The 18,515-nt window shown below is 34.7% G+C and overlaps 1 protein-coding gene across 9 annotated transcripts in view; it reads left to right on the forward strand.

Annotated features, from left to right (window-relative positions):
- Positions 1 to 18,515, forward strand: part of LOC118273212 (voltage-dependent L-type calcium channel subunit beta-2) — a 161,864-nt gene that overhangs the window by 17,209 nt on the left and 126,140 nt on the right. For 4 of the 9 annotated variants that reach the window (XM_050702221.1, XM_050702434.1, XM_050702485.1 and 1 more), the window contains exon 3: positions 15,879 to 16,007. The exons of the other annotated variants lie outside the window; for them this stretch is intronic. In XM_050702221.1, coding sequence (XP_050558178.1) covers positions 15,879 to 16,007 — 129 coding nt within the window. The remainder of the gene's footprint in view (positions 1 to 15,878; positions 16,008 to 18,515) is intronic. 9 annotated transcript variants of the gene reach the window in all.

Consider the following 18,515-nt stretch of genomic DNA (forward strand, 5'->3'; position numbering starts at 1 on the left):
GCGGATTGTCTTTAGTAGGTGTTCTTCAAGTAATGTCGTATGAATGATTACTTACTTAGATTAACGCAAATAAATGTTGTTGGGGATTTTTAATCTTAGAATTAATGTTTTGGAGATTTTATGTTGTAATAGGAGGATGTTTGTACTCGAAACGAGTTAAAGGTGTTGTCTATCATTTTTATTTCATAGAAGTAAATACGTTGTTTGTTTGAAACTACAATAATATTTATAGGCAAAACATGAATTTGTTAGTTTATTCATTTTGATAGGATCAGAGGGCTTAGTACAAGTTTGCTTTACGTTTAAAGTAATCGAAATGAGAGCGCGTTCGGCTCTCTGATTAGTTGGTTTATTCGAGCCGGCCAATCAGAGTGCCGAACGCGCTCTCCTTGCGATTACTTTAAACGTAAAGTAAAACCGTATTAAGGCTATAGAAAAATTTGTTGCTACTAGTCTTTTACTCAACGAAGTATACAATGCATACCTAATTATATATGTAAGTATGTTGTAAGTACAATCATATACTGACGAAGACACGTCTACTTACCGATAATATCTCAACTACCAGCCACTTATAACAGCACATATCTAATTGCGAAACACCATTACAGTAAGTATTTTTTATAGATATCCATATATTTACGATTACGATGGGAGTACGTGGCTAATCTTATGTGAAAGGCATTACACCATCGCCCGGCTATGTCGGCTATATGGCTATGTTAAAATTTTTATTGTCCATGTAGGTGTGATTCGAAAAACTGTATAAGTACTACGTTAAAAAGACTAGAGCTCATTTTATTTTGGTTGTTTTATTTATTTTGAATGAATAGCTTGTTTAATTAGGCCTATAGTTTGTATGTAAGTGTTAGGAGATTAGTTTTGATACTGTTTTAGATTTGCCTTTAATTTCCTTAATGACATTTTTCGGCTATACGTGTGACCAGATTACTGATAATGTTTCTGTTGAGAAATGAGATCGAATGTAAATCACTGCGTGGGCGTAGTTATACCATTTGGTGATCTATGATTGTAATTAACTGTACATAAGTAGAAGTTTTGGTTTGTTTTGTGTAAGAGACGATAATGAGCTTTGTTTTGTACAACAGCTATGAAATAAACAAAATCCACCGTCATATTTACGACTTTATTTGTTTCAAAATTATCATATTCTGCACCTGTCTTCTAAAAACCCCTATCAAAAATGATTTTAAAAACAAACAAGTGTAGCATCTGCTCCCGACACGTGCTCGCGCGGCGAAGGCTGCGCAGGAAGTGGGTCAGCGTGCCCTTGACTCTGAGCGGGCGCATGCGCGAGAAACAAAAAGAACGCAGACCGGCTGCGCCCGCGCCGCCCTGCGTGGCCTTGGCAATGGGCGTTGTGGAACAATTGCGAATTTTTTGATGGGTTGCCAGACGTACTGGATTTTTATTCCTGTGTACATTTTTAGGAATTGTATGAATTTTTTAAGTTAAAAACTATTCAGAGAGTAAAGAATTGGGTAAATATCTATAAAATACTTGTTGTTGTATAAACTAATGTCAAATTCTTGACTAATGACGAGGCTAGTTGTAACTTATGTGCAAGATGTACTATCCCTTTTCTACAACAATATCTTTACAAATCAAATGAAACAAGCTTTTTCTAATAAATCGTACTGAAAAAGCAATCAAAGTAATCAATGACAGCTTCATCTGAAAACTTCTATATACTGTAGTTTCTTACATCCCACGGTATAATAAGACGTCGAGTCCTGGCAACACCGTCTCGCCGGGGGTCACCTTCCGGCGCGTCGCGGGCGCACGCGATAATTGTTATTATTAACGATCAAAGAGTCGCCGGCGGCAGGTGAAGTCGAGTGAAACACTGATCGACTCTTGCGCAGCTCAGCTTTGATTTCTGCAAATTGACAGTTGGTTTAAACAAGTGAAAGTTATGTGGAGAATGAGAGGAATGGCAAATTGTATTTTGTTAATGTTAAGTATTTAGGTTGTGTAGTAAGGATTTTGGCATGAATTGTTCTTCGTGTGGTTTGTGAAAGAATATTTATCTGTAGTAAGATAAATTAAATTAATGTATATGGCTTCGAGGTTAATCGAATAGTTTCAGGCCATGCTAGGAACCCATAAGTTTGCCGATTATATGGACAGTAGGCTAACTGATCAAAGCGACATCGAGTTATATAGGTGTACATAAAATATATGGAATTAGCGAATTTCTCCCCATCGAATGACATGCTGTTGCTGTTGGAAGAATAATAGTGGTTAAGCATTTGTTAAATAGCCTTTATGTATGGGATTTTTTTAACCATTCCTTTTTCTGAAAATCGAAAAGTACCAGTATGTATAAGTTGTCTTATTATAATCACAATCATACAAGGAAAGAGATATACAAAGAGCTTTAACCAGTGCAAAGGCTTTAGGTAATTTGTTTGGTAAAACACAGGTAGGTAAATGAATTGTACAGGTTTTAAAAGGAAAACAGTGTTAGTGACGGCAATAAGTACATACCGGTGTTTTAGGATTTTCCCGTAATTAGTGAGTTAACTTTATTTCTTAAAAAAGAATAACTACAAGGATACAAATATCAAGTAATAAGACGATTGCGTCAAGATTTGGTGATTAATGATAACTACTTATAAAAATGTTAAACTCTATTACACAAAAGAGAAAAAAGTGCGAACATATTTAGATATCAATTATTATGTTATCGGCTTATTCTGTTTGACGAGGAACTGACTAGTTTCGACGTCGCGCGACACGCAGGTAACAGCGCAACAATCGCTGTGTCGTGTGTCGCGGAATGCTGCTCATGAATATAAGCCTCTAGTATGGCTTGAAATTAGTCGAGTTCCTCGTCAAACAGTTACGTGACTAAGCCGATAACATAATAATTAATTTAGTATGTCTCACGAAAGTTATATTAAAATACTTAGATATTTGTACAAGACGTTTTTTCCCTTTGAAGAACTGAATAAAAATTATGACCAAACGCAACGAGTTGAAAAAAATTTGGTACGTTTTAAAGTCACCAAAATAAAGCTCATAAAGTATTCAAACAAAAAGAATAAGACTTATAATCAGTAAGTTATCTGTCCCTAAACGGAATCACATTCCCACGCACACTTAGCCATAACCAATAAAAAGTAATAAATGTACCAACACTTATAAACCCATACGGTGACGTCATGCCTTCAATATACCCATTTGCGCGCGCATTTGATACTTCAAAGCATACGAATATTTTGAAAAAAGAACACGAATGCTTTTAATAAGTTAATCTCGGAGCTCTAATGAAATGTCACGCTGCGACAGAGATGGAGTTCTGTACTTGCATTACAAACTTATCGAGGCTTTTGTGCAAACTTTAATATGGTAGAAATAAGGGTGGTATTTGCGTGTTTATAGTAGTGTTTAATTTGGTATACGTGTGAAGGAAATAAACAATGCGAGTGGAAAGATGGCGCGATAAGAGGTACCTGAATGTTCGTAGGGTTGTGTGTGCGTTGCTTTATGGTAAATGGTTTAAGTAATGGATTTTGGTAAGTTGTCGTGTTATGCCCCTTTGGTGATTCGTTATAAGGGGTGTGTGATTGTAATCAGCGAACCTTTTGATCCCAAATTGATCGTGATAGTTTGCGCTGCCTGTCATATTTTTATACGTGATCCGATTATCTCGATCTGTATTTTTAATGGTTTTGGCTCAATCGAATAATTCGGATGAAAGGACCACGTTGGCATATTTTTGTATAATTTGCTGTTCTAAGTTTTTTATATTGCAAATTATATTGTTATTTTCAACTGAAATTTCTTTCTAATTATAGTTTTTAAAAGTCCAGTCGGACGCAGCCCTATGCATCCGCAAATATGAAGTGTGTTTGAACGCAGCGAAATTGATATTATATTAAGATTCCACGCATGCGCAGTCGTCATCCGATGCTGCTCAGACTTGCAGTGTAGGTATTCTTTCTGTAATGCAATTTGAATGAAAATAATCGTTATTAGGGAAGTATTAATTAAACATTCTTAGTACGAAATAAAATTTCGTTCCGTTAAATCATGAACAGTAAACAAACCAACGTGTCTCCATAGTTCACACCAAAAAACCACGACAAAGTTCGAACCAAAGGACCAAAACCGATTCCAATTTTTTCTTAAAAAGACCAACCTAATAACACATAACACTTAACCAAAGTAAATTCGGAGTAGGCAGTAGGTAGTACACCTAACTAAACACGTTGGAATCTCGAGCATTGGCCTGGGTTTCTCACGTACCCACAACCATGATACCCATATACCCACGTACCCACGTTACCCTTCATAAATTATCGTATGCCGCGATAAGTTAACAATACGACAATGCGTTGCGAAGTGGAATCCACCTGACGGCATCCCCCTCCCCCTGCTACACCCCCCTCCCCCTCTCTCGTCCCCCGGCCACCCCCGCGACACTATACAAAAAATAATATCATATCTCGTTACTGCATCTACCTTTTGTAGGAGCTTAGAGCAGCTTTCAAAGATTGATTGGATACGGCAATTTTAGCTGTGACTTCTGTTGTAAAAATGTAGTTTTAGTTTATTATTTCTTGCTGCCACTACATAATTTTAATTATTTAAAATGTTTTCCATCTTTAGCATATTTTCGTGATGTTCCTTGCATTTTACAAGAACAAATTACGAACCAACAAAGCAGGCAATTTTACCGCCAAAACCGTATCTCAAAATGCCGCATCCTCGTTTTCGAAGCTCCATCCGTCCACACAACAATAATATACCTGTATGCACTTTCGTTTTTATAAAACCCTCTGTATCCACTTTAAATTGGACATCATGGACCTTTTTTTTCAGTTCATATTCCATTTATCTCTAAAGTCATGATTCCTTGCATTGTCCTCGGCGTAAATATCGTAAAAAAAAACTACGCCCGATACTCGTAGTGGCGTAAAAAAAATTAAAATTGAAAATGGAATCCTCTCTGATTTGTGACGTGGCGTTCGATTGTTTTTTTTCCGTTGTTACCATTTTGCGTGGATTTTGAATTTGGAATTGTTGTTTCTATTTTAGAAATGGGGCTTAGGGCTTTTAAGTGGATATGGAGTTTCTTGCTCGTTCTTCTCCATTCGAAGCTACACTTTGGAACGAGCACCTAGCTTCACTGACGGACAGACTGACAGACTTTATTTCATTCTTTGTTGACGTTTCAAAAGTACCTAGGTATTTATGGTTTAATTGGAATAAATGTGTTGACTTTAACTTTAAGTTTTTTTTTATTTTACGAAACTATTGTATAGCTGTTAATAAATTTTCTCATTAATTTAACTTAAAGTCGATATGAATCACTTTTAATTATACATTGGGTAGCCAATTTTGTCCGTCTCATTTTTTATGATCCCTTTTCATCTTATTAAATTAGTATCACTTATTTTTAAATGGCCACCTCGGATTTTGTACCTGCATAACATTCGTATTACTTCCGTTGAAGCCAAAATACCTTATTTTGAAGATGTTACCAAGTTATGGGACCTTTTTAACAAGTTTTTTGAAGATAAATTTTCGAATCCCTTCTTTTTACTTTAAATAAAGATGGTTAGGTTGGTTTGTAAATAAATTTGTTTCTGTACTCGAAAGATATTATATAATTAATGAATTTTGGCGTCTAGGTATAGATTGAAAGCTGAAGAGTGTCATAGGCTTATTTTTTTTTGACCATGCTGCTGAGGCAGATTGTGTAAAGCTTACTATGTATATAATAATCCTGATCGCAAACCAGTAGCAGAAACGAGTGCCGAATGCGCACTTTCGTTCAACATAAAGCAAACTTGTACTAAGGGTACATATCAGTATTTAAATATGAGCATATTTATTTACAATCATCGAGGCAGTCTCTTGCATTAAATCAATTATTTTTCTAATTAATTAGCTCAGTGAAAATCTCGTGAAGTATAATTAAATTATAAAGTAAGCTTACCGCTTACTGGCCGGGGTATTTGTGTGTATCTACCTATAATACTGCCGACCTCCCGACATTAGAACCTCATTCGTTTACCAAATGACAGCTTAAATATGATTAAGTTTTAACAAAGAGGTTGATTGATCATTGTTACGCTTTTAATTTTAATGTTAAAAGTTGGTTATTTCGTTGTGTTTTTATTATTTCAAAAATGATATCAATAATGGTATATCTTAGTCGCACCGCTACATAGCGTAGTATCGGTGGACACAACACATAGATTCACAGCATAGCTAGATAGCACACACTCTTAGGGTATTGCATTATGTTAGTTTATCTACCAGACCAATTACCTAGATCTTCACTTAAATTAATATTACCTCATACGTCATTTCCAATGTAAAAACAAACAAACAGATATTTTCTTCCATTTTGTCTCTATAGGTACCAACAACTTTCAACACTTGTATAATAATAATAAACAACAACAACAATAACCTAAATTAAACAATTCCTACAACGAAAACACAAACCTGTAAAGTAACCAAAAGAAACAGTTAGACCTTCTTCTATCGGCTATAAAACAATCGATTTCCCAATCGATACAAACAGCTTACACGCTAATTCTATGTGGGAAAAATCGGAGACGAGCCAACATTTTTATAATAAGACGCAAACATGTACACAACAGCACATCAACGTACCCAAAACTTAACAAATTCTCCATTCGATTTTGAACCTTATTACTTAAGTATAAGGTTGGAAATTGAATAGAGGCGTTGATAGTTTAGGGTATTTTAATATGCTGTCGTCTGTACAATTCACATTAAGTAAAACTAATACCGGTTTACATAAAGAAATGTGGAATGTCGCGGTCTGCACTGGGTGTACAGTTAGAAAAAGTACATAAATGTCGTGTATTAAGTGTTGCCATATGCCTCACCTAGCCCGCTGTAGGTAGGTATGTGACTTTAAGTGAATGTTATGTTAATTTCGACAAAATTTTTGATAATAAAGATTCTGATTCTGATTCTGATAGACAAGTAGCGGTTTTTTTTTTTCGTTTAATGTTCGATTTTTTTTTTATGGAGCAAGTTTTTTTTTGGAGTAAATAGTGTTTGTTTATTATGTTCTAGACTTAGTATCTGGTCGTTTAGGTTTTCCATTGTTTCAATTACTATTTATTTCGTAGTCTCTTCGTCTTATTATTGGTATTGAAGGATCTTTGTGCTAAGAGCCTTGGTTTGTATTTCTGATAATGCCCTAGGCCCTAACACATTAAACGCTACGGGGGCCAAAAGTGACCGGCACTAGCGGAGGATTTGCCTTCAAAAGATTTTTGTTTGCAGTCAAAGTCTTAAGGTATCATATGGGACATACAATACTTACCTCTAGCATTTATTTTGGGAGTTTTGTCTACCAAATCATACATGCTTATTTTAATATCCTTTAATTATTCTAACATATTCTGTATTTTTTTTAATTCTTTATAGTTAAAGCAGATTAGAGCACATACTTTTTGACTTAGTAGTTTTATCACATTTCAATGAAAACTACTTATTTACATAGATTACTTAATACGCAAAATGCATCATTTCATGAATTTCCGATTCGTCATTCAACCTTTAGCAATTTCTCCTGAACACAGTGTGACGTCACTCGGCTATGAGTCATTTGATAATGACATTGTATAGGTACCCGTTGGCTTGCAGGGAATACTTTCATCGATTTATTTTCTTTCGTATGCTTATACGTAATCTAGACACCCACTGTTAATAGGTAGATGCTGAAATTCAGCCGAATCTACTGAAATTCATAACTGGGTGGGAAAACCGTTACAACCCTTAAAAGCTTCAAGAAAAGAGATTTTTTTAAACGGATAATGATGGAGTTTCTTGCTCGTTCTTCTCTATTCGAAGCTACACTTTGGAACGAGCACCTAGCTTCACTGACAGATAGACTGACGGACAATTTAATTTGACGTTTCAAAAGTGCCTAATTAGGGATAAATTGAAATAAATGCCTTGACATTGATATGAAATTAGCGGCGCTGATTGCGTAGCATCAGATGAGGCTCCTATTCCATAAAAAGCCAGTAGAGAGGAAGATGAATCCAAATCTGTTTCTACAATATCCAAGTTTCTAGGTAACAGATTAAATCTAGCCATCACAAATAATAGTTGTAAGAGTCTAGATTTTTTAAGCTGTGAAATAAACCTGGCTGGTTTTAGAATTGTATGTGGTCTATCATCTTATCTGCATCAAGATAACACGATGTTACTAAGTAATGCATTAAGCTTTAATAATATAATGTCGTGTCGTAGGTGTAATGTGAGATAAGGTTCTGACACACATGAGTTATTTTAAAACTAGGTGCGATTTTTTTTATGGAACTCGCAAACTAAACGAGCTGACGTATCACCTGATGGTAAGCAATCGCCGCCGCCCATGGACACTTGAAACACCAGAGGCGTTACAAGTGCGTTGCATTTTGGGGGTTAGGAATTTAAGGGTTATTGGGGAATCGGGGATTGGGAAGATTGGGAAGGGGGGAATTGGGCTTCCGGTAACCTCACTCACACAACGCAAGCGTTGTTTCACGTCGGTTTTCGGTGAGGCCGTGGTATCACTCCGGTCGAGCCGGCCCATTCGTGCCAAAGCATGGCTCTACAATACTTAATTCTGTCTACTGAGCCAGTTTTGTATAATTCTGTGTTTTCGAGATCTTCGATAAGTATGTTATCTGTGACTTCACTAATTTCTGTATATTTTTGGTTATTTAAAGCAAGCTTTTGCCCAAACAAACATATTCGATATCTTAATTGTGTTAGTATAGATCTTATCAAGACTATCAGAGACAAATATAGTATTAAACTGGTCATTGCTCCCAAATGTGTTACCATGGCTGTTATTTTCTAGAAGTTACTGTTCTAGTTCAGTCTAAATATCATAGTAAGCTTAGTATAGTTTATTTCAAGAAAGATTTCTACGGTTCTCATATTATACGTTATCATTTTTTTTCTTATCTGGAGCTAAGGTGCAGGAGAAGCAGGAGTAGGAACGGGGTAGTTTTTAGTCAGTAAGAGTCTGACACTTCCTCTCGCCTCACCCAAGGTGGGAGAGGTCAATAAGAGAAGAGATGACTTTCCTCCATAAAAAAAAACTAAATAAATATTGGTAGCCGCTTGACCACTATCTCGCCTGGTGGTAAACGACTATAACTCTATAAGACACTGTACCCTCCCGAGTTTAATTTCTTCTCAGCATAGTAAGGGTACGGCATCTTCGTTTAGTCCACTTTCGGACCCTCAGCCCCTAAAAAATCATCTTCAGTTCTTTTAAAGATTCGCATGTCAATGTGCTACTAAGTAGCCCATCTACAGAACAGATGCCATTTATTATAAAACCCGACATTAATATAAGCTTCAAATATAATCAACAAGCAATTAAAAAAAGATGTGTTGTAAAAGTGACCAATGCCAATAACAAACGTTACACAGCTATACAGCGAGCCCCACCTTGTTGTAGCATTATAACAAATATTCTAATATCGCAGCATATGGCCGGGTTGCCAACATAATGTATGCGAACGTTAACACACATAGTACAGAGATGATACTCAGTGTTGCCCGTTGTCATAAATTACGGATATTCAAATGATTCTGATACGAATTTGGTACCGCAATTAACGCGCGAACTGGTTTCCTAATAGTGATGGCCAGATGTTTTTAAGTGCAATTGTCGATATTATATTTGAGTACCTATCGATATCGCGAATCGTAATACTCGTACGTTGTAAAGCTATATAAATGAAATATGTTAATGTTTTGTTTTTCAATTATCTGCTTCAACGTATCAAATTCTTTCCAAACTTTGATAATGGTACACAAAACGCATAAATTCTACTCTAAGTTACTGATTCGATACAAAACTTCGTTCTTGAGACATCGCATATCGATTTAAGTATCTATATCGATTGTCATTGAGTAAGACAAACATCGATAACAACCACATCACTGGCCCGCTACAAAAATGGTTTTATTCGTTCTCTAGCCAATAAGTGTGTAATGAATCTCATGAGTACCTATGGAATGAGATAATAACCAATTCAGCTAAGTGTGGGCACGGCTCCGTCTTTTTTTAAATAAAATTTATGTATTTCATACCGGTTTTGTCCGATGTCGCCACAGCGCTATCTTCTCAAATTTCGATGTACCTACAAGAGTAATTGTCGAGTATTTTTTTATGGGATTACATCACTATTTTTATTACAATAAGATTGCTAAATTCCATTCGAATGTGATTGCTTTACGAGTTATTTATATATTTTGTGCAAAAGTTAGAGGAAAAATAATTGATGTGTCACCGTTACATTATAATATTATACGAAATTATGAATAAAAATATATATTTTTTGTATTTTTTCTTGTTCACAAGAAACAGTTTTTAATTTCCTCTTGAATTGGGGATTTTACTGAACTAAAATTATCAATAAATTATTTGTAATTTTAGCGTTTATTTTGGTGCTTCATAAACTGGTTCAGATTTTGCTACAGATGGTCAAAATATAATGAAATTATTGTGAAATACATTGTTTTTTTGAAATGTTTGTTATCTTTATCTTTATATTGTTTCCTTCAGCTGCTATTATAGTCTAGTTTGTTTTTTAATATTAGCTAATTAGAATTAGCGATGCTAGTCGGTTTTGTTTAGTAAAATATGTGGGTTCCGTTGAATAAGAAAATATGACTCATGTTTTTTTTCCTGTTCTTCTTAGGTCAAGTATAAGAATTTCCACAGGGAAATTTTTAGGATTTGAGAATAAAAAATCTCGACATAAAAACGTATTTTGAATTTATCTTTAGCCTTTATTTTTATTTATAAATCCATTACATTCTGAATTCTAACACGTTCTATTAAAAAACATATTGTGTTTTATGACACCTCTTACTTTTAATGATTTTTATTGTTCTTTTATCTATTAAAGACTCAACATTATCTATCAAACAGGAAAATGCAATGAAAAAAATCTATCTATTATTTCTCGAATGTCATAGAGAATCCTAAAAACAAACTATAGTTTCGACACAGCCAGCTGTGCACCGAAAACGGTATTAATAATGTGTTCAAATGACATCATTTATATTAGATCGGTTAGATACCTCTATAAAATATTACACAAACAGACATTTTTGCCTATTACAGTGATACACTGGTTTTCCCCGCAGCTAATTCTTATAAATAAAGTTTGTCGAATTTACTTTTAAGTATGCTATAATTGGGGGATAACATAGTTTACCGTGATGTGTTTTATTTCGCAATAAGTGAGAGAAATAAAACTTGCAATTCAATGAATCCACATTATCATTTGAAATGTCTCAATAGAACTGTCCATCAATCGGTTTGTCAGTACAGGTCGTGGATTTAAGTGTGGGAGAGCCATGCTTCGGCACGAATGGGCCGGCTCGATTGGAGTGATACCACGGCCTCACAGAAAACCGACGTGAAACAACCTGCGTTATGTTTCGTTGTATTCCTAAACCCCCTTCCAATCTAATCCCCGATTCCCCAACAACCCTTAAATTCCTAACCTCCAAAAAGCATGCAATGCACTTGTAACACCTCTGGTGTTTTGGACGTCCATCCATGAGCGGTGGCGATTGCTTACCATCAGGTGATCTGTCTGATCATTTATCGGCTTATACCATAAAAACGAGTAGAACCGCCATCGCTACTCTTTTAAAGGGCATGTTATTGTACATACAATATTTACTAATCAATGGTTCATAGACAGTCTAAACCAAAATGTATATCTAAACTTATCATATCCTATTTGAACTAAAAGTCCCACCACACACGTTTGTATTACAATGGTAGAGTGTAGTACCTACATAGTATATAGAGTATAGGAGTCCGGAAGCTGACGTACCTGGCAGTCTGGCAAGTGAATGAGTCGGTCATATCTCATCGGATTTGGCACGCCAGTCCATTGATGGTCCTTACCAACCGGTTCCCACGTGGAAAAGCTTATCAATCAAATCATTAAGGTCATGTTGTAAATTTGTAATTTATAATTATTTTATTGACATACGTAGGCGAGGGATTAAAGGTTTTTTGTAGGTAATTTAATAATTAAATTATTATTATTGTGAGAGGAAGGTCTGTGTTGCGGGGTTTTTTTGAGATAGGTACATTATGTTCGTTTGACTTTCCTTAGTGTTAATTGTGTTGATACCTTTTTTATTGATTATTAATTTATGTACAACACACGGATATAATACAGGAGAAAATTATGTATAGATAGAAGGTATATAGCTACTGTATATTCCCGAAGTAGAAGTTATTTTGTCAATGGCTTTCTTCAATGTGGTCCAATGTACCATTTATTATGCGGATTCATGTGTTAAACAAGATTTCATGATTTGTCTTTGAAATCAGTTATTTTCATCTTACCTGAGGTTCATTAATAATACAAATTAGAATTGACCAGTCCTAAATTGACAAACAGGTCGTTCGTCGTTTCATTCATAACTTGCTGCACTAGCACTACCCTAGTCGTCTATGTTGTATTGTAGCTTTAAACTGCTCTAAATCCTTATTAAACCGTTATTCCCGAAAATTTAGATAGAAACACACGCAAATATCTATAAAATCTCCACTCCAATAGTTCTTTACACGGAGTGTGTGTAAAACCGAGTCGGTGGTAGATTTACAACGTCATTACCCGACGAATAAACGTTTAAGTGAAATCGATGGGTTTTATGACCCTTGTATTGTTCCAAACGATACTGTTACCCTGCGATTTGGGTGGTACGCTGTTACCACTATTTTTAGATAGTTTGTCTGGTATTAGTAAACCTCTCTAATGATTTTTATTTGGAAACTATGCTGTTTTAATTGTAGGGGGTTAAAGTAAACGGGGTGTTTGTAAAACTGCATTTAATGATTTAACTACAAATATGACTTTACATATAAGTAAGTTAATGTTTTTATAATAACATAATGAAGAGTCCCTCTGTCACTTGAAACTAGTAAAGCTTTTTTAATTAATACGCGTGAGTACACCGTGATTTTAGTGAACTTTGTACTTCTCTTCAAAACTAACCAAAATATGTAATTACATTTCAAGAAGTACGGATGACAACACATATATCTACTCGTAGATAATGAAGTATAGTCTTAAATAACAACAACAACTTTTGAGTTGTATTGTGTCGTGTCGTGTTGAAACTTGTCTAAATAAAAATATAAACGAAAATACTGTAAATCAAATTATCCTCCTCACACAAGCAAAAGTTATAAATTGCTGACATTTAAGTATCCCTTTTTAGCGTTTGGCCTACTGTACTAATTGGTGCAGGTCGGGCATAGGCACCAATAATGGAAATGGAAACGGAGACAACAACTGTTCTGGTCTAGATTCCAGAAATAAGTGAATCACTGAGCAGTGTGAAAGGGACGGAGCTATGTAGGTTGTATAGCTCCGTCCCTCTCGCACTGATCAGTGATCGACCATTCTGACACAATTGTAATAGCAGACTAAGGCCCCTGGTCTAGTTTCCAGGAATAAGTGAATCTGCAGCGGTGGGTCAGTAGGCTAGATACTATTTAGGGTCTGTTCAACAAGAGTATTTGTGGATTTATTACTGTAACTCGCTAATTGAGTAAAAGGTTTTGAGACAGCTTGCGAAAGTTTTTAAATAGTTTGGAACTAGTTTAATTAATGTAATGTATTTATTTAAATGGTAGTTAAAATGCTGATTATAGATTTGTGATGTTGCTTTAAGTGCTTAAAAAATTACAGGACTATGATGAAGAACCTTCTAATGTAGAATATCATATGGTAGCATGGAGCAGATAGGGACAGTCTCAACAGAATGCACCAGTTATTTGCTATGCCATCTTGCAGACCAGTCTGTAGATCTAAGTCTCCGATACAGTGGAATCATGAAACTTTAAACCGATTCCTGAAATCAAAGCCGTAGTATGACGTGTTTTCGAATGAAGGAAGATTATTTTTATTAGCGAAATAGAAAGATAAATGAACTAATATTAATTGTCTTAATTTTGTATTTTATTTGCTCTTTAAATTTTTATATTGTACTGAGTAGTGTAATTGGTTTTTTGTAGGTACCATTCTATTCAATTAATAAATTAGTGGTGTTAGTTATTTAATTTTAGGTACCATATAGCTACTAAAATATTCCATTATTTTTTCAAAGATAATAATAGAGTCTATAAATACAATTCAGAATTAATTTGGTATCCTAATTGCTACCAATGTAAGTATAATAAAAATCGTATAATATATAAAACTTATTCTTAGATAACACAACAACACATCGAAAATACTTTAATGAATACCTTTTCTTTATTCTTGAACAAACATATTATTACATATCAACAGCCAATGCGCTCGCGTCGTTTTAAACTTAGAACGTAAGTTAGATAATAGATTTGAAAACCAGTGATCTTATTGGTTGATTAGTTGGACATTTAGCATAGGAATGCAGACATTTTTTATTGTTAAGATTTGCCTTATTGTTATATCTTGTGAATAGAAAACTTTTGACATTATGTCAAAGATCACGTAGTATTATTAACTGACATTCTGTTTCCAATAATAACGTCGTCGGGTAATTTTCCGATCATTATCATACAAACACATGAAAGTGATCTCTTCAATGATTTTATTCTGTATTATTTGTGTAATTTAGAGGAGAAAGCTTAATGTAATGGGAATATTATGTAATTAACTATCTGTACTGATGACCGCTCCATATATTTCGCTGTCTCTTCAATCAAACTCTTGTGTGCAGACGACACTTATCTTGCAAACTATTACATTATTCATTAAATAATTTAATTAAATACTCAATGCCCTTCAAGTATTGTAAGTTTTATTAAAACTGAATGTAAATGACAATGAAATGTCAATGCCCCCAACAGCATATCTACATTAGGCGAATGTAAAACTTTTGTCTTTTTTTTAATAAGGTCGTCTGCATAATGATTTAGTTTTAATAGACGCTTTTAGTCGCAACACGATCACACGTTTCGATGCTTCCCACTGGGCACTGGGCAATCTCTTCCTCTATACCTTCATTCATGACTATTGCATGTACCACTGTCCATATACGGCTTCTATAGAACCTAGTCCATGTGGTGTTCATACAACATTACTACTAACTGTTCAGATTGGAATAATAAAATCTAAAATTATAATTCAATTAAGCCGAGACTCACATTTATTATTCGAAATAATTTTTTGAATAATAAATGCTGTTTATCCGTAAAGTCTTTCAATTGTCAGTTAAAAATAGAATTAATTATTCATTCTTCAATAAGTGTTTTGTTACTAATAAATAATTCATCGAATGATTATGCATTTATGTTAAGAATACAATTTATCCAGTCTAAACAGTGATGGTGCTCTAATAGACGAGACGATGAAGTTATTGTTTTTTTATTACCTTTTATTTCGTTTCATAAGATTTTTTTATTAATTCAGTCTCCTTTTCTTTAATAAATTTTAATAGAATTAATTTAATTAACGTCTTATTATGTCCGAACTAGATTTGTCTAGATTGGTTTTTTTATGTTTTTGTTGTGTTTCTCCCACGTGATGAACCTTTACTTGCAAAAAGCGAGTTAGTGAACTGCCACAACTTTCCAGACTACAAGATCCTTAGCCTTAATTGTAACAACATGACACTTCAGCGTGTGGTTGACGAAGGTTGTTCAAGCCCGTAGTGTGATGTAGATAGTCGCTAGTCTACTAGAGAGAACTAGATACTAGCAGAAGTGTTGAGTTGGTCCTTAGAGTAGCCCTGACCTAGTCGAGTAGTACCTAGATCCAGGCATCCCAGGTGTGGACATCGAAGTGTGTGATCTCGGTGCGAGGTGTGACCGGGGCTGTGCACAGGGTGGCGGCGAGGTGCGGGCGGGGCGCAGCAAGCGGCCCTCGGCGTCGTCGACCGGGTCCCTCGGCCGGGGCGCGCTGTCCGACCCTGATCTGCAGAGCCGCCTGCAGCCCAACCTCCCAGCGTTCTGGGTTCGTATCTGTGTGTTGGTGATTGTGGGCCCCGCTTCCAGCCTTCTGATATACTTGTGGCTTTGTTTTGAGATACTGTTTCTGCTTTGTCGCAAAGGTAAGTGGAAGGTGACGGTGCTTCTTGTAATATCTAACGATGTTGTTAGTTTAGGCAGCTTCAAGCTCAACTTTAAATTATTAAATGATAATTAGGTTCTATTCAATAGGCAGTACACAGCAATTTAAATACGGCCCTGCCATCAATAATGCACTAATGTTTATATTTTATTCAAATTTATTAAAATGACACACAAATGTACGAATAATGCAAAGCACATTAGCAAATTGCTTAAAACACGCTTGCTTACATGCTAACACATATTATATGAGAGCTATTTTAATATTTAGGCACTGCCATAAAGTATAATAAATATAACACAATAAGGAGGTCGTTAATAACTTCTTGAAAGTCGATAAACGATCGGTACCTATTTAATTTAGATTAACAAAACGCTTTTTTACTTTAACGCTTATTTTAGTTTTCATTTCGAATAATCAAAACTAGAAATTAATTCGAATACAGATTTATTATTCGAAAAAGATAATAAAAATTACTTTTTAAAAATTTAATCTTACTATTCCGAAATATTTAAGCGATTATACTTTAATTTAAAAATCCAATAAAACGACAAACAATTTTAATTTATTGAAATTAAAATAACAGCGAGATTATTTTGCATAGAGGTGACATTTTATAAAAAAAAAAACATGTTGAATTTAGGCAAACTGTGGAGTTACTGTGTAGATATCGATCTTATCTGATACAATCATGAATTGATCAGTAAAATTTCAAGTTCTCAACTAGATAAGGTCATAGGAACAGTTTAATGTATTCATTATTAATTAACTGAGTTTGTAGAATTTTATGATAATTTTATTATGGAGAATCAGTACTTTATCTCATGTTGGAATTTTAGAAATGCATGTTAATTGATTTGTGTTGTAAAAATCGAACAAATCTAGATATCAATGAATAAGGCCTTGCATAATTATAGTTCTATTTTTTAAAACGTGGGGCAACCAGCACTAGATTTTTCTCTAGTGCGTTTACAAACATACAAGTTCAAACACACATGACACCCAGTCCCGAAACAGACATTTACATAAAGAGTTGCTCCGTGCGGAAATCGAACCCAGGAAAGATTGCTCAGCATTCGCAACATCCGTGCAGTCTATTGTATTGTAACTGCTGAGAATAAAATCCATCTCTCTTTCGGTCATGAGAGCTGAGACATGATCCATTTACTGGCTAAGTTTTGAGGAAACTATTTTCCTTGTTTAAAATAAGATTATATTATTGAAAACTGCGAAATTAGCTTTCCACCTTGGTGAATAACCGGTGTGCAAAGAGGATAATATTGCATAACAAAATATTGAAGAAATAAACCAAATTAAGAATATTTTATTAGTCATCGGAAATTATACCGAACGATCAATTAATTTCATTGCAAAAATATACATAAATAATTAATATGCTACGGTTTAAGGTTTAAAATCGCTTGACCATATATTGTATCTTATATATTGTTTACCTTTACTTCAAGAATAAATCGATTTGCATTCATTTAATATATTAGATTGAGTTTATTATGTCCTTAAACTTTGATTATTGGATTCATCTTACCAAATACTAACTATTTTTATTATACACACTCACCTAACCGGTGCTAAACAAGATTAGACCTTGTGGACTTAAAAATAAGTGCCATATGTTTTTATAGTGGCATGTCTTCGGTTTATTTATTGCACATTGCGTAGATTTCCCAGACGTTATTCTAATATAATTCGTATATTGAAATGCCGACCGATTTTAATAGAAACCAATGACATTGTTTATGTTTGAGTACGTATCGTCTGTGGTCGTCAAACTTGTTTTTTGTCTCGTTTAAAGTTTAATTACTACTTTGTTTTATTTTAATATTTACTAAATACGTATAATCTAGTTAGTTGAATGATAATGAGTAGCAAACGTGTTGTTTTTAAAACTACATACAAGGACAAAATGCTTAGCAACGATGATTAGCGAAAATACGTCATGAGGTGTGGTATGTAATAGTGTTATTTTTTCAATTAATCATTGTACACGTCATGCTCAAGAATTAATTATTACAATAACTTGTCACTTACTTGAGAATTACCCATATAAAATTATTTGTGCAAATATATTACCGCTACGCATGAATGTATCACCCGCTACGGCGGTGCTACGCGGCTACGAGCTGCTACAGCGTAGCACGCGCACAGTTTGAGAACCGCGGCCGTTCACCGACGCTCTCCGTGTTTTATGGCGCATTATGCTATAATAATATTTTTTACTTAGCACATTTTTGTTTATACCTGCACTATAGATAGACACATGTGTGCGTGCGCGTGTGTGCGGCTGCGCGGGCGCTGCCCGTTCACTTAAAAATATAAAAATGTCGTTTGCTCGTCGTACCGAACGGCGCGGAATCTAATAGCCAACCGAAT

This window comes from Spodoptera frugiperda, chromosome 1, assembly GCF_023101765.2.
Source record: "Spodoptera frugiperda isolate SF20-4 chromosome 1, AGI-APGP_CSIRO_Sfru_2.0, whole genome shotgun sequence".
NCBI classification, from domain to species: Eukaryota; Metazoa; Arthropoda; class Insecta; order Lepidoptera; family Noctuidae; genus Spodoptera; species Spodoptera frugiperda.